At 41.1% G+C, this 25,828-nt stretch overlaps 1 protein-coding gene across 1 annotated transcript; it reads left to right on the forward strand.

Annotated features, from left to right (window-relative positions):
• Nucleotides 1–6,806: 6,806 nt before the first annotated feature.
• Nucleotides 6,807–8,592, forward strand: LOC110489220 (neurogenin-1-like). Its single transcript, XM_021561854.2, has 2 exons — nucleotides 6,807–7,035; nucleotides 7,159–8,592. Exon 2 carries the CDS (start codon nucleotides 7,169–7,171, stop codon nucleotides 7,844–7,846), a length of 678 nt encoding a protein of 225 aa, XP_021417529.1. The 5' UTR covers nucleotides 6,807–7,035; nucleotides 7,159–7,168; the 3' UTR covers nucleotides 7,847–8,592.
• The last annotated feature ends 17,236 nt before the right edge of the window (nucleotides 8,593–25,828 follow it).

A 25,828-nucleotide genomic window follows, 5' to 3' on the forward strand; every position in this document is an offset into this window, starting at 1 on the left:
GCACTAGTGTCTGAGTAAGTTATGTTTAAACGCAGAGTAATGGTTATTTAATTTCTTTGTGGTCTTCGGTCTTCTTACTGTCCTGATGGTGACACCTCATGCTAAAGAATTACCATTCTCTGTATATCTTCTTTGTCCAATCACATTCCTTTTTAAAGTCAGCCTTGTTGTTAGTGGATTGTTTTAATCTAGCGTGGGGTTTAAGATGAAAGAGAAACAAGTTATGATAAATTATTGAGGAGGTTACCAGGTAAGAGGAGATTTAGTTAACAAGTGCCCTTTTTTTGTCATCGGTACATCGTCCGTTTGTTTCTGCTGACCACTGAAATGAGAAGCCTTTTCAAACCTGAGACATTTATATTCTATATTTATATATCTATATATATATATATCTATATTTAGAAAACGGTTCAACAAATAACTAAACCAGGAAGAAGAAGTAGAGGGCTTCCCTTATCAGTCATCTTCCTCATGGTCAAAGACGGGTATAAATAATGAATGTTACACTTTATTACTTGTTGCCAAAGGTAATTTTCCTTTTAAAATCTTTATTTCCAACTTCCATCCTCGATACCGGTTTAGATTTGTTCAAGCTCGAATGGATACACATTTTTTTTTTAAGTGTATCCCTCCCTGATGCCGACACTTCTACCACCCCCCCCCCCCTCTCGCTCCACATTTCCAAGGCCGGACTTAATGATTTGAACGCCCCTAGCAGAGGCCAGTTTAAAACCCCTCCTATGTGCGTGAACAATTTGTTTTATTGGGGTTTATAGTAAATTGAACTGTAAAAATGTCTTACCTTTTTTTTAATGTGTCATGAACACAACCAATCATGATGTTTTCCATCTTTCCTTGGTTTCAGCCACTTGAATTTGTCACCAGAAAAAGCGTCAGAGAGCAAATCCGAGCGAATCGGTTTTACTATTTGTAGCCTACGTATCTGATGACATCACTCTTTTTAGCCAGACAGCAGCAGCACATACATGTGTTCTGTTTCCAAGACGATGGCAGTATTATCAGCAGCACCTACATGTGTTCTGTTTCCACGACGATGGCAGTATTATCAGCAGCACCTACATGTGTTCTGTTTCCACGACGATGGCAGTATTATCAGCAGCACCTACATGTGTTCTGTTTCCACGACGATGGCAGTATTATCAGCAGCACCTACATGTGTTCTGTTTCCACGACGATGGCAGTATTATCAGCAGCACCTGTCTTTTTGACTAATCATTTTTTAGTTCAAATTAAATCGTCCTTATTTTAAAACATTTTCTCTGCCCACTCTAAATCACCTCATTGCTGCTTCGAATGGAGCATGGGGGGGCCTCGAGTGGAGCATGGGGGGGGGGGCCTCGAGTGGAGCATGGGGGACCTCGAGTGGAGCATGGGGGGGGGCCTCGAGTGGAGCATGGGGGGCTCGAGTGGAGCATGGGGGACCTCGAGTGGAGCATGGGGGACCTCGAGTGGAGCATGGGGGGGACCTCGAGTGGAGCATGGGGGGGGCTCGAGTGGAGCATGGGGGGACCTCGAGTGGAGCATGGGGGGGGGGGCCTCGAGTGGAGCATGGGGGGGGGGGCCTCGAGTGGAGCATGGGGGGGGGGCGCTCGAGTGGAGCATGGGGGACCTCGAGTGGAGCATGGGGGGACCTCGAGTGGAGCATGGGGGAGCCTCGAGTGGAGCATGGGGGGGCCTCGAGTAGAGCATGGGGGGGCCGAGTGGAGCATGGGGGGACCTTGAGTGGAGCATGGGGGGGGCCTCGAGTGGAGCATGGGGGGGGGCCTCGAGTGGAGCATGGGGGGACCTCGAGTGGAGCATGGGGGGGACCTCGAGTGGAGCATGGGGGGGGGGGGGGCTCGAGTGGAGCATGGGGAGGACCTCGAGTGGAGCATGGGGAGGACCTCGAGTGGAGCATGGGGTGACCTCAAGTGGAGCATGGGGGGGAGGCTCGAGTGGAGCATGGGGAGGCCTCGAGTGGAGCATGGGGGGGCCTCAAGCAGATAAATAAAATAAATGACTACTAATTTTATTATTTTAATGCCCAGTTGATGAGGCCGCTTGATGTGGGGCCTGAGGCAGTTGACTCTTCTGGCTGTAATGGCAGGTCCACCACTGCCCTTCTCTCCCCTCCTCTCCTCTTCTCTCCCCATCTCTCCTCTTCTCTCCCCATCTCTCCTCTTCTCTCCCCTTCTCTCTTAACCAGTAGCTTTCAGATGCAAAATAAGCAGACATATGGAGAGGAGGGCTTTCTCCGGCCCTCCTAAAGTTTCAGATTGTATGACAAATCACGTCCCCCTGCCCCCCCCCCCCCCCCCCCTGCCCCCCCCCCTCCCCAACCCCACACAGACTCAGCAGACAACAGCTTCATTAGAGTGAAAGAGGGAGTTTTTGCAGCTTTGTCGAGTCAAGCTCAGACCCTTTCCCCTTCTCAATTACTCCATTGTTGGCACCGGCTTCAAGTTATTGCACTCCAAACCATATGGCTCAGTTGAGACGCCACAAGTGATGCCATCTCTGCATCAGAACCTTACCAGAGAAGTCCAGTTCAGGGTACTAGACAGGCCCCAAGAGTTGTGATATTGAAACTTTTATTGGGATATAGTCAACAGTCAACATACAGGGAAGGGTTGAATGGAAAATATGGGTTGAAACTGCAAAAATATTAGTATACTGTTATTACTATATTATAACCACGATCACCATTATTATTCAGATGAATCGTATGAAGAATCATATATAAAAGGTGATAACACACCATTCAACTCAGAATCAGAGCATAATAAACTGCTGTTATATAATGGAAAGCGTCTCCTGGGTGTACAGCACATAGAGGTGGTGTTGCCAACAGCTCTAGGGACCCACATCCCTTCCAGGGGCCTATGGCCATACGGTGGTGTTTACTCTGCTGATGAGGTCAGGTTCTACATCACAGTAATGTATTGCTGTATATTTGTTCTTCTTTTAACACTGTTTAAACCTGCAGCAACCCGTTTCCTCAATCTGCTCAATCGTTGCCATGGATCTTTAGAATTAGAACGCGTTTAGAGACGCCATGCTCATTGTGGACCCTAATTCAGGGTAAACTAGAGGTAAATTATGCACTTGTGTAAATAAATGAAGACAAGTGAATAGGGCTGCAATAGGACTTGTATTTAGACCAGAACATGTGATTGATAGCAGCAGGTTCACGAACTGCTGCAGTCTAGAAACCGCTTCACAATGAGGCCACGCCATTAGCATTCAGATTGCCCTAAATGAGATTCCATTACATTATAATAATAGCATCTGTTTGGAAATCTAATTGAGCTAAAATATTCCCAAATCAAAAAGACAGGTATCACAGATAGAAGCATGATTGGCTAACTCTCTCCCAAAACACAAACAAGCGGGTGTATGGTTAAAGATGGCTCCCGGGTGGAGCGGCGGTCTGATTGGGAGTCCCATAGGGCGGAGGACAATTGGCCCAGCGTCGTTCGGGTTTGTCCGTCATTGAAAATAAAAATGTGTTCTTAACTGACTTTCCTTGTTAAATAAAGATTAAATAAATAAAAACATGTCAAATAGAGGAAGGTGGGTGCATGTGCATAGGCTACCCATAGGCAAACAACAACATTCACCCACAGACAGCATGCCCATTTCAAGGTTTTGCCTCTGCAAAACAGTGCCGAGCGTCTTGCTTTGGTCGGGAGCTATATGTGCTTTCATATATGCTAATACCAATCAACATTTATTGAAAGACCATCAATTTGAAGAAAATGTTTTTCACTCTAATTTGGAAAATGTGCACAAAAAAAAGTACTATTAAACGTAACGTTTGAATGATTGTGTGGGTAAAGTAGCATTCTCTACAACAGAATAATACACTTACTTATAACAAAATAAATAAATGTGACACATTTTATCTTTATTTAACTAGGGAAGTCACTTAATTAAGAACAAACTCTCATTTAGAATGACGGCCTACCGGGGAACTGCCTTGTTCAGGGGCAGAACGACAGATTTTTACCTTGTCAGCTCGGGGATTCGATCTAGCAACCTTTCGGTTACTGGCCCAACACTCTAACCACCTGCCGCTCCTATTTGACCAAAGTCATCTAATTATGTGTTAATTTGTGATGTGCACCAATTAACATTGGACCTGAAAAAAAAAATCAAAAATAAACATTCTTTAGAGTTTATTCTATAACATTCCTCTGTTCTCCAGGCATGTTACATGGAATATATCATTCATTTTAAGGTTAGGGGTATTATTCAGCCTGATCTTTGGAAGGGTAGGAATGCTGTGGTTTTTCCCAGGAGAATATTACACGTATTTATTTGTTTATTTAGAAATGAACACAGTGGGTTGTAAAATGGAACTGAACCGTCCAAGAAACCGTGAATCCATAGAAAGACACCACAGTTTGCTACAAATAAGTTTGTTTCTATCACGGTTGTAAGCAGGGGACTTGTTTTCTTGTTCTCTAGTTCTGGCTAATGCCTTTACAAAGATGAAAGGGGAGCTTTGAGATGTGGAGAGTAGTATCTGGGTACAATTGAAGCACTGGACTAAGGAATGAATTACCATTGAAAAGTAATGGCCCTATTCTGCCCTGCTTGAGTTTTTAACAAGAAGGGGGAAAAAACTCTGCTCGCCTGGGCTCCTGCCTGAACGCCAAGGGAAGGGATGAAACAACGGATTAACATCTGAAAACTCCGTTCAGACTTTCTGACTCAAAGATCTTTTAGCAGACACTAATCGCGTTAATACCCGGGGATTAATGCTTTTGCAAAAATACAAAATTGAATTTTAATTCAGGTTGTATAAATAGATATGAAATAAATGGAGGAATATGCCGCTAGAGAATAGAGAGAGTCTATCCCCCCACACACTTCCTTTGCTCTAGTGTCAATAGAGGTATTATGACCTCACCAGTATAACACCTTGCAAAGGGAATTGATTTATTCCTAACCTCGAGTTTAGCACCTGCCGTGCAAATGTGATATTACAACCTACTCTTTTAATAAATCAGTTTGATTCAACATAATTCATGCTATAATATTTAAAATTAAAACGAATAATTCAACAATTTGATCACAGGGGTGGTCTAATAATACAATTGAATAGATTTTATTTTCTGAATGGAATAACTTTTTCGTTCTTATTTGTTTCTATTATTTTCTTGAGTTTGAGACCCTACTTTGGGTAATTCGGTTGTTTTATTTTCTCACGCGTTTCTGCTATTGAAATGTAATCACATCTCGTGCTCTTGTGCCTAATCCTGTCACAGCATCACCCAGGCAACCTCTCTCAAGTGTGGGCAGAAAACTCTGCTTTCTCTACCACCCAGACGACTTGTCCTATCCGCAAAACCAGCCTGGTCTCCATGCAGGCTCACACTTCTAGGGCAAACCAACTAAGTCATATTGCAAAAATGTTAACTTTTATCACTTTATAAGAGCAATAAAGCATGACTACCTACTAATGTCCTAAAACAAAAATACACCTTCGAGCTGCTCCTCGTCTTTGATGTTATTACTGACTGTTTGGTATTGTAACAATAAAATCGATCCCAATCCCAGTAGGTTGGCACTTCCGAGCACGGGATTTGTCTGTAAGAGTTTAACATGTTATGTTCCTCATAAACCAACCTCCGGCGTGTGGCAACATCATCAATAGTCTGTGTCACAACTTCGGCCTTTCACAAATATAAATAATTATCATGCCCGAATTTAGACCAACAAATACGCTCAAATTATTTTAGATATAGAATCTAGGAGCATGCCTTAGAGCCGGGGTGTTTTGCTCCTGCTAAGACTATTTGAATAAGAATAACGCCAATAGAGTGGCTCAGGCTGAAAAAATGGGTGACAAAAGCCCAGAGGAGCCCGAATTTGGACGAGGGACAACGCGTATAAGGAGTGAAAAGAAGTGAGGGGCGACGCGTAACGCCTACAATTGGAACAATTCACCTTATAATCGCTTTGATATATTATACATGGCCGAAGACTCTAAACATTGTGTAATTATTTATAAATGACTGTCCCTCTACCCTCATTATACCGTCAGGAGAAAGGCACTGCAGGTCCCTGGCCAAACTATTTCTAAATAGTGCCCCCATCCACTTTTTCAAAGGAGAGGCGAGATCCTGGAAATGGAATAAATAGAATAATTAATGGATATTGGTATGCCTGTCTCATAAAGATGTCTTTAAAAACCCTTTAATTAAAAAATGTGCCCAATCCATGCGCTAGACATTTTTACTGCTGTGCCCTTCATGTTTTGAATTTTAATTATCCAGGGTTGACTGTAGATTTGTGGAGAAAATTGTGAAGATGAAGTAACCTGTTCTGTTTTAGATGCTAGATAGGCTATAGCCCTAAAATGCAAATGTTGTGTTTTGTTCGAAAACTTGGAAAACAGTCTCATTTTCCAACATTTTCAAAATCAAATGTTTCTTTCATTTCGATATATAAGAAATGCCTTTTTATTTGACATATTCGGTTCTATAGGTTTATAGACCGAGTCTTGGACAGAAGATAAACTAATTTATTTTTTGGAGCGTGCCCTTGCTTCCGGGGCTAAGCGCTCCGTCATTTGCTCATCTTCTTCTTTCATTTAACTTTAAAGGTTTAACGTAAAGTGGGCTTGGTGTTTGGTCCAGGGATGGATAGCAACAGTGGTGCTCGCGTGGCTGGGCAGCGGTCCACTGCTCTCATTGGACGGTCGTGATTACAGGCACGCTTCGAAGCGCGAACAAATAACAGGCATACATTATGCTAATGAGATGGCAGTGCGGCACGGGGCAGACCTGATGCACCCCATTCATCCATCCTTCACACAAATGCCAGCGCGAGAGGTGTACGACCATTGTCTGACCAGGGTATATAAGGTATCTGAGGCCAGTCGTGTGCCAGGCTCATTCGCTCACACGAGCTGATTCAAGCGCAAGAGCAAGACGCGTGCCTTGTACTCATCATACAAACTACTTTTCGGACTTTGGCTCCTTGAAAGACAACTGATACTGTACCTTCTCCAACCAGATTACTAAGGTGGGTTTCTTTCTGCTCCCAGAGTCCTTCGCCGTTTCCTTGACTAGGCCTGCTTTCCAAACTTGACCATGCGCTCTTGCATTTACAGTGTTTAACCCATTCCCTCTCCTCTTATTTCTGCAGGAAAAACATCATGTGCACCGCAATGGAGACCGTTTACTCTGACATGGACAGTTCGAGCTGCGACTACTTTATGCAAGATGACGAAGATTCGTGCAGCAGCATGCACGCTTCCTCACCTTCATCCTCCATCGGCAAGCCCGCCTCTCCGGCCAGCGACAGCCAGGGCTCGTGCTCTACGGATCTGGCACAGAAGAAGAGACGCAGAGGCAGAGCGAGGAACGAAGCCACCGTTCACGTGGTAAAGAAGAACCGGCGCGTAAAGGCAAATGACCGCGAGAGGAACAGAATGCACAGCCTGAATGACGCGTTGGAGACCCTCCGGACCGTTCTACCGGCGTTCCCCGATGACAGCAAACTCACCAAGATCGAAACTCTGCGCTTCGCTCACAATTACATCTGGGCACTCTCCGAGACCATACGCATCGCGGATATTGAACAGCGCCAGAACAAGTCACGGGCTGATGCGCCTCTCTTGCTTCCCAACTTGCGCGTGATGGACGCCCCGAGTCCGGGCAGTGATGCATGCTCCTGGAGCTCCAGCGCGTCCTCCTCTTCCTCCTCTTCCTCCTCTCCGTCTTATTGCACTTCAAGCTCCAGTAGCCCAGCTGCACAGAATGACTACGGGTGTTTCCAGACTGATGTTCGACAGTACAGCTACCATAACTTTGTACCAGGCATGTCCTACTAACTGAACTAAAGCCTTACCACAAACTTTTGTAGACTGCGAGATTGTTACAATAGAGTGATAGCAGAGTAATAACCGAGTGCCTACTTCAGTCTGTTGAAAGGGAAAAAACTGAATGATATCACTGTTTGCCTTAACCCATGTCTCTGTGGGTGTGTTTTATACAGTTTGTTTTGTTTTCCTATTTTTACATGCTCTAATTTACATCCGGGTTGAACAGTAATTTAATTTAGTCGACTTTTCTAAGTTGAGTATGATTGTTTTGTTTAGACGTTTAATATTCCTCAAAAACATTTGCACTTTTTTTTTCTCCAGCGCATACGATTCCTACTAGAAGCCCTCTTCACAGATCTTGACCTTAACCTCTATTAGACGAGTTTTATCACTAAAAAGAAGAAGACAGATTTGCTTTTGTAGACTGAGGTGAAAAGTCAATTTTACAATTAGTAGAGCGATAATGCAGAAAAACGAGCGTGGAAATTCAGTTTCACCGCTCTGACAATAGAGTGAAAGGCCGTCAGAAGACAAGGACCTGGCTTCATACATTATGGAGATTGACCCCCTGAAAACTGCAATCCTGTTCAATAGAAAGACTCAATCCCACGAAGGGGCTACGTTTTTAAAATTTGTATTTATTCAAGTTTCGCCTGTCATAATGTATTTTGTATATACATAGATTTCTATTCTATTTACATGAAAAGTGTGTGAACCATTTTTCTACAAATAAAAATATAACTTTAAAAAACATATTTCTCAGTGTTTGGACTCTTCAAATGTTTCTTAGTTGCTTTAGAGTCGAACACTCAATGCGTGCTGATTATCGCACTGATAAAGCGCATCGCAAACCCCATTAGCACAACAATCATTGTCATAATTATGAATTACAAGAGCAGTTAGTTTCCTCGCGTGGCCTGGTTCATGAAACAAAGAGGTGTGATTAATAAGATAACGGTTTAAGAGAGAGCAGCTCATCACCCATTACCACCATCAGCACTGTTGAATGTATCATCTTCTGGGACTTTCAACAGGCAAAATATCAAATTCTAAGATTGTTAATGTGGCCAAATAAAATCTGATATATATATATATAAGTTGAGTATATATATATATAAACTGTAGAAGGCAGATTAAAAAGAAATATTCAAATTGTTACACTTTACACTGATAAATTGCATCGCATCCCGTTTGGAAAATGTATTGATGTCTTTGCATGTGTAGTACCAGTTTAGGACATTTTCATTGGAAACCTTCTATAGAATGTCCTTCTCCCAAACCAGATATGCATTTAAAGAGGTTTTCCTTAGAGGTTTTGTTGTTGTTGTTGTAATCATCCATCGCGCCCGGGATAATTGTTCAGGTGAAATTCAGGTGAAATTCTCCAGTTGGAGGTTCGGCGGCGTGAGGTCCTGCACGTGTCGGGGATAGACGGGATAGACGAGCATCATAGGAATGCTGCCAGCCCTACGGGGACAAGCACCTGCCAATTTACATGAAGAAAAATTAAAATAAAAAATCGAGAGGATGTCAGCCTTCCAAGGACCAAATAAAATCATCTGACTATTCAGCTCTCCTGGTGGAATTATTGTCGGATGTACGTCTTTCACCAAGACACTATTAGGCGTCACATTCCCCCCACTAACTTGAATTTAATTCAACAGACGTTTTATACAAGTTTAAATAAACATCAAGTGGCTAAGTTATTTTCTGGGGATTCGTGTGTAGTTAGTCGGATACTATAATGCAATGCCATCTGTTTCTGGGTTGTGTTAAAGTAACGGGTTCATGGGTCGCGTCAGTGGTGGCACGTTATTGTGTACACACTATGTGAATATAAGTCTTTGTTCATATGCAGGAGGCCATAAGCAATAGGACCACCAGGATTAACCGACGCAGAGCTCCTGCACCTGCAAGCTAATTATCACCAGTCAGCCCTACGCAGTCCAAAATACTGTTTTAATTGGATTATTGAAATTATCACTATCAAACCAAAAACCAGCATCTGTGTTACTAATACCCCTTACACAATATTAGTTTTTAACTGAATATGTTGTTCCATAATGTGGTAGAAGAAGAGAAGGACATCTGAATATGTTGTTCCATAATGTGGTAGAAGAAGAAGAGAAGGGCATCTGAATATGTTGTTCCATAATGTGGTAGAAGAAGAGAAGGACATCTGAATATGTTGTTCCATAATGTGGTAGAAGAAGAGAAGGACATCTGAATATGTTGTTCCATAATGTGGTAGAAGAAGAGAAGGACATCTGAATATGTTGTTCCATAATGTGGTAGAAGAAGAGAAGGACATCTGAATATGTTGTTCCATAATGTGGTAGAAGAAGAGAAGGACATCTGAATATGTTGTTCCATAATGTGGTAGAAGAAGAGAAGGACATCTGAATATGTTGTTCCATAATGTGGTAGAAGAAGAGAAGGACATCTGAATATGTTGTTCCATAATGTGGTAGAAGAAGAAGAGAAGGACATCTGAATATGTTGTTCCATAATGTGGTAGAAGAAGAAGAGAAGGACATCTGAATATGTTGTTCCATAATGTGGTAGAAGAAGAGAAGGACATCTGAATATGTTGTTCCATAATGTGGTAGAAGAAGAAGAGAAGGACATCTGAATATGTTGTTCCATAATGTGGTAGAAGAAGAGAAGGACATCTGAATATGTTGTTCCATAATGTGGTAGAAGAAGAAGAGAAGGACATCTGAATATGTTGTTCCATAATGTGGTAGAAGAAGAGAAGGGCATCTGAATATGTTGTTCCATAATGTGGTAGAAGAAGAAGAGAAGGGCATCTGAATATGTTGTTCCATAATGTGGTAGAAGAAGAGAAGGACATCTGAATATGTTGTTCCATAATGTGGTAGAAGAAGAGAAGGACATCTGAATATGTTGTTCCATAATGTGGTAGAAGAAGAGAAGGGCATCTGAATATGTTGTTCCATAATGTGGTAGAAGAAGAAGAGAAGGACATCTGAATATGTTGTTCCATAATGTGGTAGAAGAAGAAGAGAAGGACATCTGATTATGTTGTTCCATAATGTGGTAGAAGAAGAGAAGGACATCTGAATATGTTGTTCCATAATGTGGTAGAAGAAGAGAAGGGCATCTGAATATGTTGTTCCATAATGTGGTAGAAGAAGAGAAGGACATCTGAATATGTTGTTCCATAATGTGGTAGAAGAAGAGAAGGACATCTGAATATGTTGTTCCATAATGTGGTAGAAGAAGAAGAGAAGGACATCTGAATATGTTGTTCCATAATGTGGTAGAAGAAGAGAAGGACATCTGAATATGTTGTTCCATAATGTGGTAGAAGAAGAAGAGAAGGACATCTGAATATGTTGTTCCATAATGTGGTAGAAGAAGAAGAGAAGGACATCTGAATATGTTGTTCCATAATGTGGTAGAAGAAGAAGAGAAGGGCATCTGAATATGTTGTTCCATAATGTGGTAGAAGAAGAGAAGGACATTTGAATATGTTGTTCCATAATGTGGTAGAAGAAGAAGAGAAGGACATCTGAATATGTTGTTCCATAATGTGGTAGAAGAAGAGAAGGACATTTGAATATGTTGTTCCATAATGTGGTAGAAGAAGAGAAGGACATCTGAATATGTTGTTCCATAATGTGGTAGAAGAAGAGAAGGACATCTGAATATGTTGTTCCATAATGTGGTAGAAGAAGAAGAGAAGGACATCTGAATATGTTGTTCCATAATGTGGTAGAAGAAGAGAAGGACATCTGAATATGTTGTTCCATAATGTGGTAGAAGAAGAGAAGGACATCTGAATATGTTGTTCCATAATGTGGTAGAAGAAGAGAAGGACATCTGAATATGTTGTTCCATAATGTGGTAGAAGAAGAGAAGGACATCTGAATATGTTGTTCCATAATGTGGTAGAAGAAGAAGAGAAGGACATCTGAATATGTTGTTCCATAATGTGGTAGAAGAAGAAGAGAAGGACATCTGAATATGTTGTTCCATAATGTGGTAGAAGAAGAGAAGGACATCTGAATATGTTGTTCCATAATGTGGTAGAAGAAGAAGAGAAGGACATCTGAATATGTTGTTCCATAATGTGGTAGAAGAAGAGAAGGGCATCTGAATATGTTGTTCCATAATGTGGTAGAAGAAGAAGAGAAGGACATCTGAATATGTTGTTCCATAATGTGGTAGAAGAAGAGAAGGACATCTGAATATGTTGTTCCATAATGTGGTAGAAGAAGAAGAGAAGGACATCTGAATATGTTGTTCCATAATGTGGTAGAAGAAGAGAAGGACATCTGAATATGTTGTTCCATAATGTGGTAGAAGAAGAGAAGGACATCTGAATATGTTGTTCCATAATGTGGTAGAAGAAGAAGAGAAGGACATCTGAATATGTTGTTCCATAATGTGGTAGAAGAAGAAGAGAAGGACATCTGATTATGTTGTTCCATAATGTGGTAGAAGAAGAGAAGGACATCTGAATATGTTGTTCCATAATGTGGTAGAAGAAGAGAAGGACATCTGAATATGTTGTTCCATAATGTGGTAGAAGAAGAAGAGAAGGACATCTGAATATGTTGTTCCATAATGTGGTAGAAGAAGAGAAGGACATCTGAATATGTTGTTCCATAATGTGGTAGAAGAAGAGAAGGACATCTGAATATGTTGTTCCATAATGTGGTAGAAGAAGAGAAGGACATCTGAATATGTTGTTCCATAATGTGGTAGAAGAAGAGAAGGACATCTGAATATGTTGTTCCATAATGTGGTAGAAGAAGAAGAGAAGGACATCTGAATATGTTGTTCCATAATGTGGTAGAAGAAGAAGAGAAGGACATCTGAATATGTTGTTCCATAATGTGGTAGAAGAAGAGAAGGACATCTGAATATGTTGTTCCATAATGTGGTAGAAGAAGAAGAGAAGGACATCTGAATATGTTGTTCCATAATGTGGTAGAAGAAGAGAAGGGCATCTGAATATGTTGTTCCATAATGTGGTAGAAGAAGAAGAGAAGGACATCTGAATATGTTGTTCCATAATGTGGTAGAAGAAGAGAAGGACATCTGAATATGTTGTTCCATAATGTGGTAGAAGAAGAAGAGAAGGACATCTGAATATGTTGTTCCATAATGTGGTAGAAGAAGAGAAGGACATCTGAATATGTTGTTCCATAATGTGGTAGAAGAAGAGAAGGACATCTGAATATGTTGTTCCATAATGTGGTAGAAGAAGAAGAGAAGGACATCTGAATATGTTGTTCCATAATGTGGTAGAAGAAGAAGAGAAGGACATCTGATTATGTTGTTCCATAATGTGGTAGAAGAAGAGAAGGACATCTGAATATGTTGTTCCATAATGTGGTAGAAGAAGAGAAGGGCATCTGAATATGTTGTTCCATAATGTGGTAGAAGAAGAGAAGGACATCTGAATATGTTGTTCCATAATGTGGTAGAAGAAGAGAAGGACATCTGAATATGTTGTTCCATAATGTGGTAGAAGAAGAGAAGGACATCTGAATATGTTGTTCCATAATGTGGTAGAAGAAGAGAAGGACATCTGAATATGTTGTTCCATAATGTGGTAGAAGAAGAAGAGAAGGACATCTGAATATGTTGTTCCATAATGTGGTAGAAGAAGAAGAGAAGGACATCTGAATATGTTGTTCCATAATGTGGTAGAAGAAGAAGAGAAGGACATCTGAATATGTTGTTCCATAATGTGGTAGAAGAAGAGAAGGACATCTGAATATGTTGTTCCATAATGTGGTAGAAGAAGAAGAGAAGGACATCTGAATATGTTGTTCCATAATGTGGTAGAAGAAGAGAAGGGCATCTGAATATGTTGTTCCATAATGTGGTAGAAGAAGAAGAGAAGGGCATCTGAATATGTTGTTCCATAATGTGGTAGAAGAAGAGAAGGACATCTGAATATGTTGTTCCATAATGTGGTAGAAGAAGAGAAGGACATCTGAATATGTTGTTCCATAATGTGGTAGAAGAAGAGAAGGGCATCTGAATATGTTGTTCCATAATGTGGTAGAAGAAGAAGAGAAGGACATCTGAATATGTTGTTCCATAATGTGGTAGAAGAAGAAGAGAAGGACATCTGATTATGTTGTTCCATAATGTGGTAGAAGAAGAGAAGGACATCTGAATATGTTGTTCCATAATGTGGTAGAAGAAGAGAAGGGCATCTGAATATGTTGTTCCATAATGTGGTAGAAGAAGAGAAGGACATCTGAATATGTTGTTCCATAATGTGGTAGAAGAAGAGAAGGACATCTGAATATGTTGTTCCATAATGTGGTAGAAGAAGAAGAGAAGAACATCTGAATATGTTGTTCCATAATGTGGTAGAAGAAGAGAAGGACATCTGAATATGTTGTTCCATAATGTGGTAGAAGAAGAAGAGAAGGACATCTGAATATGTTGTTCCATAATGTGGTAGAAGAAGAAGAGAAGGACATCTGAATATGTTGTTCCATAATGTGGTAGAAGAAGAAGAGAAGGGCATCTGAATATGTTGTTCCATAATGTGGTAGAAGAAGAGAAGGACATTTGAATATGTTGTTCCATAATGTGGTAGAAGAAGAAGAGAAGGACATCTGAATATGTTGTTCCATAATGTGGTAGAAGAAGAGAAGGACATTTGAATATGTTGTTCCATAATGTGGTAGAAGAAGAGAAGGACATCTGAATATGTTGTTCCATAATGTGGTAGAAGAAGAGAAGGACATCTGAATATGTTGTTCCATAATGTGGTAGAAGAAGAAGAGAAGGACATCTGAATATGTTGTTCCATAATGTGGTAGAAGAAGAGAAGGACATCTGAATATGTTGTTCCATAATGTGGTAGAAGAAGAGAAGGACATCTGAATATGTTGTTCCATAATGTGGTAGAAGAAGAGAAGGACATCTGAATATGTTGTTCCATAATGTGGTAGAAGAAGAGAAGGACATCTGAATATGTTGTTCCATAATGTGGTAGAAGAAGAAGAGAAGGACATCTGAATATGTTGTTCCATAATGTGGTAGAAGAAGAAGAGAAGGACATCTGAATATGTTGTTCCATAATGTGGTAGAAGAAGAGAAGGACATCTGAATATGTTGTTCCATAATGTGGTAGAAGAAGAAGAGAAGGACATCTGAATATGTTGTTCCATAATGTGGTAGAAGAAGAGAAGGGCATCTGAATATGTTGTTCCATAATGTGGTAGAAGAAGAAGAGAAGGACATCTGAATATGTTGTTCCATAATGTGGTAGAAGAAGAGAAGGACATCTGAATATGTTGTTCCATAATGTGGTAGAAGAAGAAGAGAAGGACATCTGAATATGTTGTTCCATAATGTGGTAGAAGAAGAGAAGGACATCTGAATATGTTGTTCCATAATGTGGTAGAAGAAGAGAAGGACATCTGAATATGTTGTTCCATAATGTGGTAGAAGAAGAAGAGAAGGACATCTGAATATGTTGTTCCATAATGTGGTAGAAGAAGAAGAGAAGGGCATCTGAATATGTTGTTCCATAATGTGGTAGAAGAAGAGAAGGACATTTGAATATGTTGTTCCATAATGTGGTAGAAGAAGAAGAGAAGGACATCTGAATATGTTGTTCCATAATGTGGTAGAAGAAGAAGAGCAGGGCATCTGAATATGTTGTTCCATAATGTGGTAGAAGAAGAGAAGGACATCTGAATATGTTGTTCCATAATGTGGTAGAAGAAGAGAAGGGCATCTGAATATGTTGTTCCATAATGTGGTAGAAGAAGAGAAGGACATCTGAATATGTTGTTCCATAATGTGGTAGAAGAAGAGAAGGACATCTGAATATGTTGTTCCATAATGTGGTAGAAGAAGAAGAGAAGGACATCTGAATATGTTGTTCCATAATGTGGTAGAAGAAGAGAAGGACATCTGAATATGTTGTTCCATAATGTGGTAGAAGAAGAGAAGGACATCTGAATATGTTGTTCCATAATGTGGTAGAAGAAGAAGAGAAGGACATCTGAATATGTTGTTCCATAATGTGGTAGAAGAAGAGAAGGGCATCTGAATATGTTGTTCCATAATGTGGTAGAAGAAGAGAAGGACATCTGAATATGTTGTTCCATAATGTGGTAGAAGAAGAGAAGGACATCTGAATATGTTGTTCCATAATGTGGTAGAAGAAGAAGAGAAGGGCATCTGAATATGTTGTTCCATAATGTGGTAGAAGAAGAAGAGAAGGACATCTGAATATGTTGTTCCATAATGTGGTAGAAGAAGAAGAGAAGGACATCTGAATATGTTGTTCCATAATGTGGTAGAAGAAGAAGAGAAGGACATCTGAATATGTTGTTCCATAATGTGGTAGAAGAAGAGAAGGGCATCTGAATATGTTGTTCCATAATGTGGTAGAAGAAGAGAAGGGCATCTGAATATGTTGTTCCATAATGTGGTAGAAGAAGAGAAGGACATCTGAATATGTTGTTCCATAATGTGGTAGAAGAAGAGAAGGACATCTGAATATGTTGTTCCATAATGTGGTAGAAGAAGAGAAGGACATCTGAATATGTTGTTCCATAATGTGGTAGAAGAAGAGAAGGACATCTGAATATGTTGTTCCATAATGTGGTAGAAGAAGAGAAGGACATCTGAATATGTTGTTCCATAATGTGGTAGAAGAAGAAGAGAAGGACATCTGAATATGTTGTTCCATAATGTGGTAGAAGAAGAGAAGGACATCTGAATATGTTGTTCCATAATGTGGTAGAAGAAGAGAAGGACATCTGAATATGTTGTTCCATAATGTGGTAGAAGAAGAAGAGAAGGGCATCTGAATATGTTGTTCCATAATGTGGTAGAAGAAGAGAAGGACATTTGAATATGTTGTTCCATAATGTGGTAGAAGAAGAAGAGAAGGACATCTGAATATGTTGTTCCATAATGTGGTAGAAGAAGAGAAGGACATCTGAATATGTTGTTCCATAATGTGGTAGAAGAAGAGAAGGACATCTGAATATGTTGTTCCATAATGTGGTAGAAGAAGAAGAGAAGGGCATCTGAATATGTTGTTCCATAATGTGGTAGAAGAAGAAGAGAAGGACATCTGAATATGTTGTTCCATAATGTGGTAGAAGAAGAGAAGGACATCTGAATATGTTGTTCCATAATGTGGTAGAAGAAGAAGAGAAGGGCATCTGATTATGTTGTTCCATAATGTGGTAGAAGAAGAGAAGGACATCTGAATATGTTGTTCCATAATGTGGTAGAAGAAGAGAAGGACATCTGAATATGTTGTTCCATAATGTGGTAGAAGAAGAGAAGGACATCTGAATATGTTGTTCCATAATGTGGTAGAAGAAGAGAAGGACATCTGAATATGTTGTTCCATAATGTGGTAGAAGAAGAAGAGAAGGACATCTGAATATGTTGTTCCATAATGTGGTAGAAGAAGAAGAGAAGGACATCTGAATATGTTGTTCCATAATGTGGTAGAAGAAGAGAAGGACATCTGAATATGTTGTTCCATAATGTGGTAGAAGAAGAAGAGAAGGACATCTGAATATGTTGTTCCATAATGTGGTAGAAGAAGAGAAGGACATCTGAATATGTTGTTCCATAATGTGGTAGAAGAAGAGAAGGGCATCTGAATATGTTGTTCCATAATGTGGTAGAAGAAGAGAAGGACATCTGAATATGTTGTTCCATAATGTGGTAGAAGAAGAGAAGGACATCTGAATATGTTGTTCCATAATGTGGTAGAAGAAGAGAAGGACATCTGAATATGTTGTTCCATAATGTGGTAGAAGAAGAAGAGCAGGACATCTGAATATGTTGTTCCATAATGTGGTAGAAGAAGAAGAGAAGGGCATCTGAATATGTTGTTCCATAATGTGGTAGAAGAAGAGAAGGGCATCTGAATATGTTGTTCCATAATGTGGTAGAAGAAGAAGAGAAGGGCATCTGAATATGTTGTTCCATAATGTGGTAGAAGAAGAGAAGGACATCTGAATATGTTGTTCCATAATGTGGTAGAAGAAGAGAAGGGCATCTGAATATGTTGTTCCATAATGTGGTAGAAGAAGAGAAGGACATCTGAATATGTTGTTCCATAATGTGGTAGAAGAAGAGAAGGACATCTGAATATGTTGTTCCATAATGTGGTAGAAGAAGAAGAGACAGGCATATGTCTGAATCATCTCCCTCCCTCCCTCCCTCCCTCCCTCCCTCCCTCCCTCCCTCCCTCCCTCCCTCCCTCCCTCCCTCCCTCCCTCATCCCCCTCTATCTCTTTATTCATGTTTGGAGACCACAGTGGGACAGACATTTCTGGATGGCTTTAGGTTTTCTTAGAGGTACCTCCATTCTGTACATAATTTAACAGCGGCCATTAAACATTGATTGTGTCAAGATGGTAGTAGCAGCAGGTTGCCAACCCTCAAGGCTCATGTTCGCCCAGGAAAGGGCCTCTGGCTCAGGGCATTAAGGACTATCACCCCAGGGAGGAGTGGAGAATTGGGCTCACGTGGGGCAGACAGGGAGAGATGAATGAACGGCAACTGGACACCTAGTGAGTCATAATGTTGCTGTGCAGACTGAATAAACAATAACATCCAGGTGTGTGTGTGTGTGGGGGGGGATAGCATGACGTTTACATTCACAATTATGCAAAATTGAAGATATGTTAAATACAATTTATGAGGAATCAAAAAGTGATTATTGTGGACTCAGGACTCCAATTCAGTGCAGCAAATGTTTTTGGTATATATTCAGGGAGCACAGAAACAGTGGAAAAGACATGATTAAATACATACATCCACACTAATAAGGTTGAATTGAGCTCCAGATACACCTCATTTGTCCAACCCTCCTCCTCTGACTGATAATATGTCCAACCCTCCTCCTCTGATTGGTAATATGTCCAACCCTCCTCCTCTGATTGGTAATATGTCCAACCCTCCTCCTCTGATTGATAATTTGCCCAATCCTCCTTCTCTGATTGGTTGATTGTTGTGGGTTGTCACCTCTCTTTGAAGATCATGTGAGGTTAAGTCTATCAGTCGTCTCATCCCAAACACAGGGATTAGCTAAAGCTAGCTAACAGCAACACCCTCCACCTGCCCCCCACTACTCCTGCATATACCCCTGTCTGTCTCAACCTATACCACCTCAAGGTCACGGAGGGGAATGATCCTCAGGTTGCAAGCCTTCCCTTAAGGACCCATCAGGACCTATCAGACAGACTCTAAGCCCTCACACCTTCTCAGTCTGTCATCACCAGGATGGTTCCTGAAGACCTGAGGTTAGCTGGCAGCTTGGCTGGATGATTAGGAGGGTTAATGACTTGTTGGTAAAATAGAGGCTTATTTTCTGTCTAATTGGTGTGGTCACCAGGTCTAAGTATCACAAACTGCTTCTTAGCACCTAGTTGTCTTGACAGCATGCGATACTTAGCCAACAGGTTGACCGTATAAATAAATAATTCTGGAGTTGTTAAGATGAGCACTAAAACATACAGTATGTCCCAATCAAATGAAAAATAACAATAGTCCTACTCGCACATGAAACTATTCCAGATTTATTATGGAGTTAAGAAGTACTCTAATAAAGACTACAGTCAGAAGAGCTGCTCCTATCAAGACATTAGTCTGTGATTAAGAAGTGCTGTGCTTCAACAGAATAGTATTGATCTCATTGTCAATTCCTGAACATTGTTCTCAATTTAAAACCCACTTTTATGTTCTTTGTCTGATGAAACCAAAGGCACTACAGTGCAACTCTCTCTTACTGCCAGTTTTACATAGGGGTGACATCTTTTTTGGATTCCCCCTGTTTCAGTTTATCAACCACACAGTGTGAGGGAGAGAGAGGAATTTGTCAACAGAAGCCCAAAGCTATTTCCTTTTGGCCCCTGGGGGAAAAAAGTAAGCTGACTTCCTTTCTATCACATAAGCATTATGTAACTGCTCTGAGCTACTATGCTGACTGTGTTCCTCCAAGCACTCTGACTAGCTGTTCTCAGACAGACCTCTCACTGTTTACGGCAGGGGATATGGGTCAATGACGGTTTTATACAAGTTGAGATTACTATAAAGACTAGCAGGGAGTCAAGCAATGGAGGGCACTGTTACACCGAGTTATAATGTCATAACATAGGTTATAACATGAACTCTTCATAAGGACGTTATAATGTCAGAACATAGGTTATAACATGAACTCTTCATAAGGATGTTATAATGTCATAACATAGGTCATAACATGAACTCTTCATAAGGACGTTATAATGTCAGAGCATAGGTTATAACATGAACTCTTCATAAGGACGTTATAATGTCAGAATATAGGTTATAACATGAACTCTTCATAAGGATGTTATAATGTCATAACATAGGTCATAACATGAACTCTTCATAAGGACGTTATAATGTCAGAGCATAGGTTATAACATGAACTCTTCATAAGGACGTTATAATGTCAGAATATAGGTTATAACATGAACTCTTCATAAGGAGGTTATAATGTCATAACATAGGTTATAACATGAATTCTTCATAAGGACGTTTTCTCAAATGAGCACACAGTATCACTGAGCATACTGGTCCGTTGACGCGGATGCTAAGCTACAGGATTGTTTTGCTAGCACAGACTGGAATATGTTCCGTGATTCATCTAATGGCATTGAAGAGAACACCACCTCAGTCACCGGCTTCATTAATAAGTGCATTGAGGACGTCATCCCCACAGTGACCATACGTACATATCCCAACCAGAAACCATGGATTACAGGCAACATCCGCACCAAGCTAAAGGCTAGAGCTGCCGCTTTCAAGGAGCCGGACACTAATCCGGAAAGCTTGTAAGAAATCCTGCAATGCCCTCAGACAAACCATCAAACAGGCAAAGCGTCAACATCACATTTCAGGTAAGACCCAGATGCAGACAGTGTCGAAGTAACTAAAGTTCATTACTAATACAGAGGCAGGCAAAATGACAGGTCAAGGGTAGGCAGAGGTCAGTAATCCAGATAGGGTGCAAAAGGTCCAGAACGGCAGGCGGTCTCAGGGTCAGAGCAGGCAGGGGTCAATAATCCAGTGTGGTGTGGCAAGGTAGAGAACGGCAGGCTCAGGGTCAGGGCAGGCAGAATGGTCAAAACCGCAAAAAAAAACTAGAAAACAGGAACTAGAACAGACAGGAGCAAGGGGAAAAACGCTGATAGGTTTCACGAAACGAAACGAACTGGCAACAGACAAACAAAGAACACAGGTATAAATACACTGGGGATAATGGGTAATATGGGCGACACCTGGAGGGGAGTGGAGACAATCACAAGACAGGTGAAACAGATCAGGGTGTGACAGTCAATACAGGACTAAGGATGAATCCTACTACACCAGCTCAGACATTCTTTGGATGTGGCAGGGCTTGCAAACTATTACGGACTACAAAGGGAAAACCCAGCCGTGAGCTGCCCGGTGACGCGAGCCTACTATATGAGTTAAATGCCTTTTATGCTCGCTCCGAGACAAGCAACACTTAAGCACGCATGAGAGCACCAGCTGTTCCAGAAGACTGTGTGATCACGCTCTCCTTAGCCAATGTGAGCAAGACCTTTAAACAGGTCAACATTCACAAGGCCACAGGGCTAGACGGATAAACAGGGCATGTACTCAGAGCATGCGTGGACCAACTGGCAAGTGTCTTCACTAACATTTTCAACCTCATTTTCAACCTCGCCCTGACCGAGTCTGTAATACCCATGTTTCAAGCAGACCACCATAGTCCCTGTGCCCAAGAATACAAAGGTAACCTGCCTAAATGACTACCGCCCCATAGCACTCATGTCGATAGCCATGACGTGCTTTGAAAGGCGGGTCATGGCTCACATCAACAACATCATCCCGGGCCGCCCTAGAAGGCCAGCATCCCTGAGTCGCCTCTTCACTGTTGACATTGAGACTGGTATTTTGCGGGTACTATTTAATGAAGCTGCCAGTTTAGGACTTGTGAGGCATCTGTTTCTCAAACTAGACACTCTAATGTACTTGTCCTCTTGCTCAGTTGTGCACCAGGGCCTCCCACTCCTATTCCTATTCTGGTTAGGGCCAGTTTGCTCTGTTCTGTGAAGGGAGTAGTACACAGCGTTGTAAGAGATCTTCAATTTCTTGACAATATCTTGCCTTTATTTCTCAGAACAAGAATAGACTGCCGAGTTTCAGAAGAAAGTTATTTGTTTCTGTCCATTTTGAGCCTGTAATCAACCTACAAATGCTGATGCTCTGGATACTCACCTAGTTTTCAGCTGTGCTAACATAATTGCAAAATGATTTTCTAATGTTCAATAAGCCTTTTAAAATGATAAACTTGGATGAGCTAACACAACGAGCCATTGGAACACAGGAGTGATGGTTGCTGATAATGGGCCTTTAAATGTAGACATTCCATTTAAAAAATCTTCTGTTTCCAGCTACAACAGTCATTTACAACATTAACAATGTCTACACTGTATTTCTGATCAATTTGATGTTATTTTAATGGACAAGTAATGTGCTTTTCTTTCAAAAACAAGGTCATTTCTAAGTGACCCCAAACTTTTGAACGGTAGTGTATATTCCAGGCGGTGTCAGAGGAAGGCCCAAAGAATTTTCAAAGACTCCAGTCACTCAAGTCATGGACTGTTAACTCTGCTACCGCACGGCAAGCGGTACCGGAGCTCCAAGTCTAGGTCCAAGAGGCTCCGTAACAGTTTCTACACCCAAGCTATAGGACTGCTGAACAACTAATCAAATGGACACCCGGACTATTTACATTAACCCCTACCTACATCTGCAAATTACCGCGACTAACCTCTACCCCCGCACATTGACTCGGTACCTGGCTCCCTGTATATGGCCTCGTTATGTAATTATTCTGTGTTACTTTTTATTTTTACTTTATTTTATTTAGTAAATATTTTCTAAACTGTATTTCTTGAACTGCATTGTTGGTTAAAGGCTTGTAAGTAAGCATTTTCCGGTAGTATTGTATTCGGCGCAAAATTGTATTTTATTTGATATCAATATGCTTTTATTTCCTACATCTGTAAATTGTATATTGATCAGGGTGTTATCTTTCTAATGCAGAAACTGCACACACTAATAAAATAACCTTATTCCTTTTTTAAGAAGACAGCAACTCATTTTGTGGGATGCCATACTGCCTTGTCCCTGTAGTTACACTGATGTCCTGGTCATTTGAGATGGAACACACCCAGCTGTCGTGAAAGACACACTGTGAGTACAGATGTTCACCAGGTTAGATTAGGCATATGCCACCCATAACCTGAGGTAGAGACAGGCTAACCTCATTTAAAGGGAGAATGTTCACTTTAGAACAGGGAGGAAACAATGACACAGAGGGTGCTAGCCCCAGGCCCTGACTGTTCCAACTGACTGCTCTCAGTACCGAAAGATATCTTGTCTTCATTTGTCATAGAAAGACCCAAATGCACACCTACAGCCATATGCCCCTCCCACCGAACACACACCTACAGCCATATGCCCCTCCCACCAAACACACACCTACAGCCATATGCCCCTCCTACCGAACACACACCTACAGCCATATGCCCCTCCCACCGAACACACACCTACAGCCATATGCCCCTCCCACCAAACACACACCTACAGCCATATGCCCCTCCCACCAAACATACACCTACAGCCATATGCCCCTCCCACCGAACACACACCTACAGCCATATGCCCCTCCCACCAAACACACACCTACAGCCATATGCCCCTCCCACCAAACATACACCTACAGCCATATGCCCCTCCCACCGAACACACACCTACAGCCATATGCCCCTCCCACCAAACACACACATACAGCCATATGCCCATCCCACCAAACACACACCTACAGCACACACACATAGGCATACAGACGAACACACACATGCCTGCATTTATTATATGCATTTTTTACAGTACTCTTTTCTCTTTCGTGTAAAATATACTTAGCTGAGAAAATCACATTTCCTTTTCAGTCACAGAAGGAGTACTGTAATGTAATGTAGTACTGTAATATAATGTAGTATCGTAATACAATGGAGTACTGTAATATAATGTAGCTCTATAATATAATGGGGTACTGTAATGTAGTACTGTAATGTAATGGAGTACTGTAATATAATGTAGTCTTGTAATGTAGTAATGTAATCTAAAGTAGTACTGTAATATAATGTAGTAATGTAATGTATTACTGTAATATAATGTAGTATTGTAATACAATGGAGTACTGTAATATAATATAGCACTATAATATAATGTAGTACTGTAATATAATGTAGTACTGTAATGAAGTACTGTAATATAATGTAGTACTGTAATGTAGTACTGTAATATAATGGAGTACTGTAATATAATGGAGTACTATATTATAATGTAGTACTGTAATTTAATGTAGTTCTATAATATGATGGAGTACTGTAATATTAGGTAGCACTGTAATATAATGAAGTACTGTAATGTAGTACTGTAGTGTAGCACTGTAATATAATGTGGTACAGTAATACTTCAAAGTCATTGAAATCAATTGAAGATATTTTCCTTTTCATTTTATTATACTCGGGAATAATACATGGTCAGAATTCAACTTGTTAGGGAACACACTAGCGAGACGCTTGAAGGTAAGTGTGTAGCAATATAGGTAAGTGTATAGCATTGAAGGTAAGTGTGTGTGTCAGGCCAGGCAGCAGGTTACAAGTACTCTTGACCATGATAAGTGCTACCTAATTAGTCTGGAGTGGCTGGAGAGACAGAGAGACAGAGAGAGAGAGAGAGAGAGAGCGAGAGAGAGGGGGAGAGATACAGAGCGAGAGAGAGAGAGGGGGAGAGATACAGAGAGAGAGAGAGAGAGAGGGGGGGGAGATACAGAGAGAGAGAGAGAGAGAGAGAGAGAGAGAGACAGAGAGAGAGGGGGAGAGATACAGAGAGAGAGAGAGAGAGAGTGGAGAAGGAGTGGTAAAACGATAGAGCGGTGGAGGAACACCTACCTGAATGGATACGCACTGTCACCTACGCCCGCAAAGCGAGCGACCCTACCCCACCCCAACCCTTCCCGCCTCCACCTCCCAGAAACAATACTTTTTTCTTCAGGCAAATGGGGGGCGACCAGGTGTCCACAGAGGCAGAACAGAGCCACAGGAAAGTGTCAATCAAGAGGTTAGCCATCCAGCTAGCTGCCCATATTCAGTTAGATTCTCCTCCAAAATAGAGGTGTGTCTAACCTAACCCCCTGCCCTTCCCTTCCCCACTCGGAGGGGAGAGTAGAGGAGGTCCTCAGAGACCAGAGAGATAAACATCAGAGAAACCAGATCTCCATCCCAGTACTTAGGATAAACAGATGGGATGTTTCTTCTGAAATCACGAGAAGATAACCTCTTCCCCTCTCCTCCCATCTTTTACTGTCGGAACTTGCACCTGTACCCACGCCTCAAGCACCAGATTATAGAAGATCATTATAGTTGCACTATGCTGATTCAATCTCTATATTTGTTTAATCATTTATTCATTCCACTGCAGAATTGATTATACACCAGAAAAGGGGTCTTGTGAATTTTTATTTAACTAGGCAAGTCAGTTAAGAACCAATTCTTATTTTCAATGGCGGCCTAGGAACAGTGGGTTAACTGCCTGTTCAGGGGCAAAACGACAGATTTGTACCTTGTCAGCTTGGGGGTTTGAACTTGCAACCTTCCAGTTACTAGTCCAACGCTCTAACCACTAGGCTACCCTGCCACCCCATATACAAATCTCATTCTTTGCTAGTGAATATACTCTATTTTATTAGATATGTAATACCTATACAATTCAGTTATATAATCTATTTACAAATGCAAAACGTATATTTGCTTTCTCTCAAGTCAAAGTGAGAATCGAAAAACATTGGTGCCCTGTGACCTGAGGTGGCCTGTGACCTGAGGTGGCCTGTGGCCTGAGGTGGACTGTGGCCTGAGGTGGACT

The sequence above is a fragment of the Oncorhynchus mykiss genome, chromosome 31 (genome assembly GCF_013265735.2).
Source record: "Oncorhynchus mykiss isolate Arlee chromosome 31, USDA_OmykA_1.1, whole genome shotgun sequence".
In the NCBI taxonomy this organism is placed as follows: domain Eukaryota; kingdom Metazoa; phylum Chordata; class Actinopteri; order Salmoniformes; family Salmonidae; genus Oncorhynchus; species Oncorhynchus mykiss.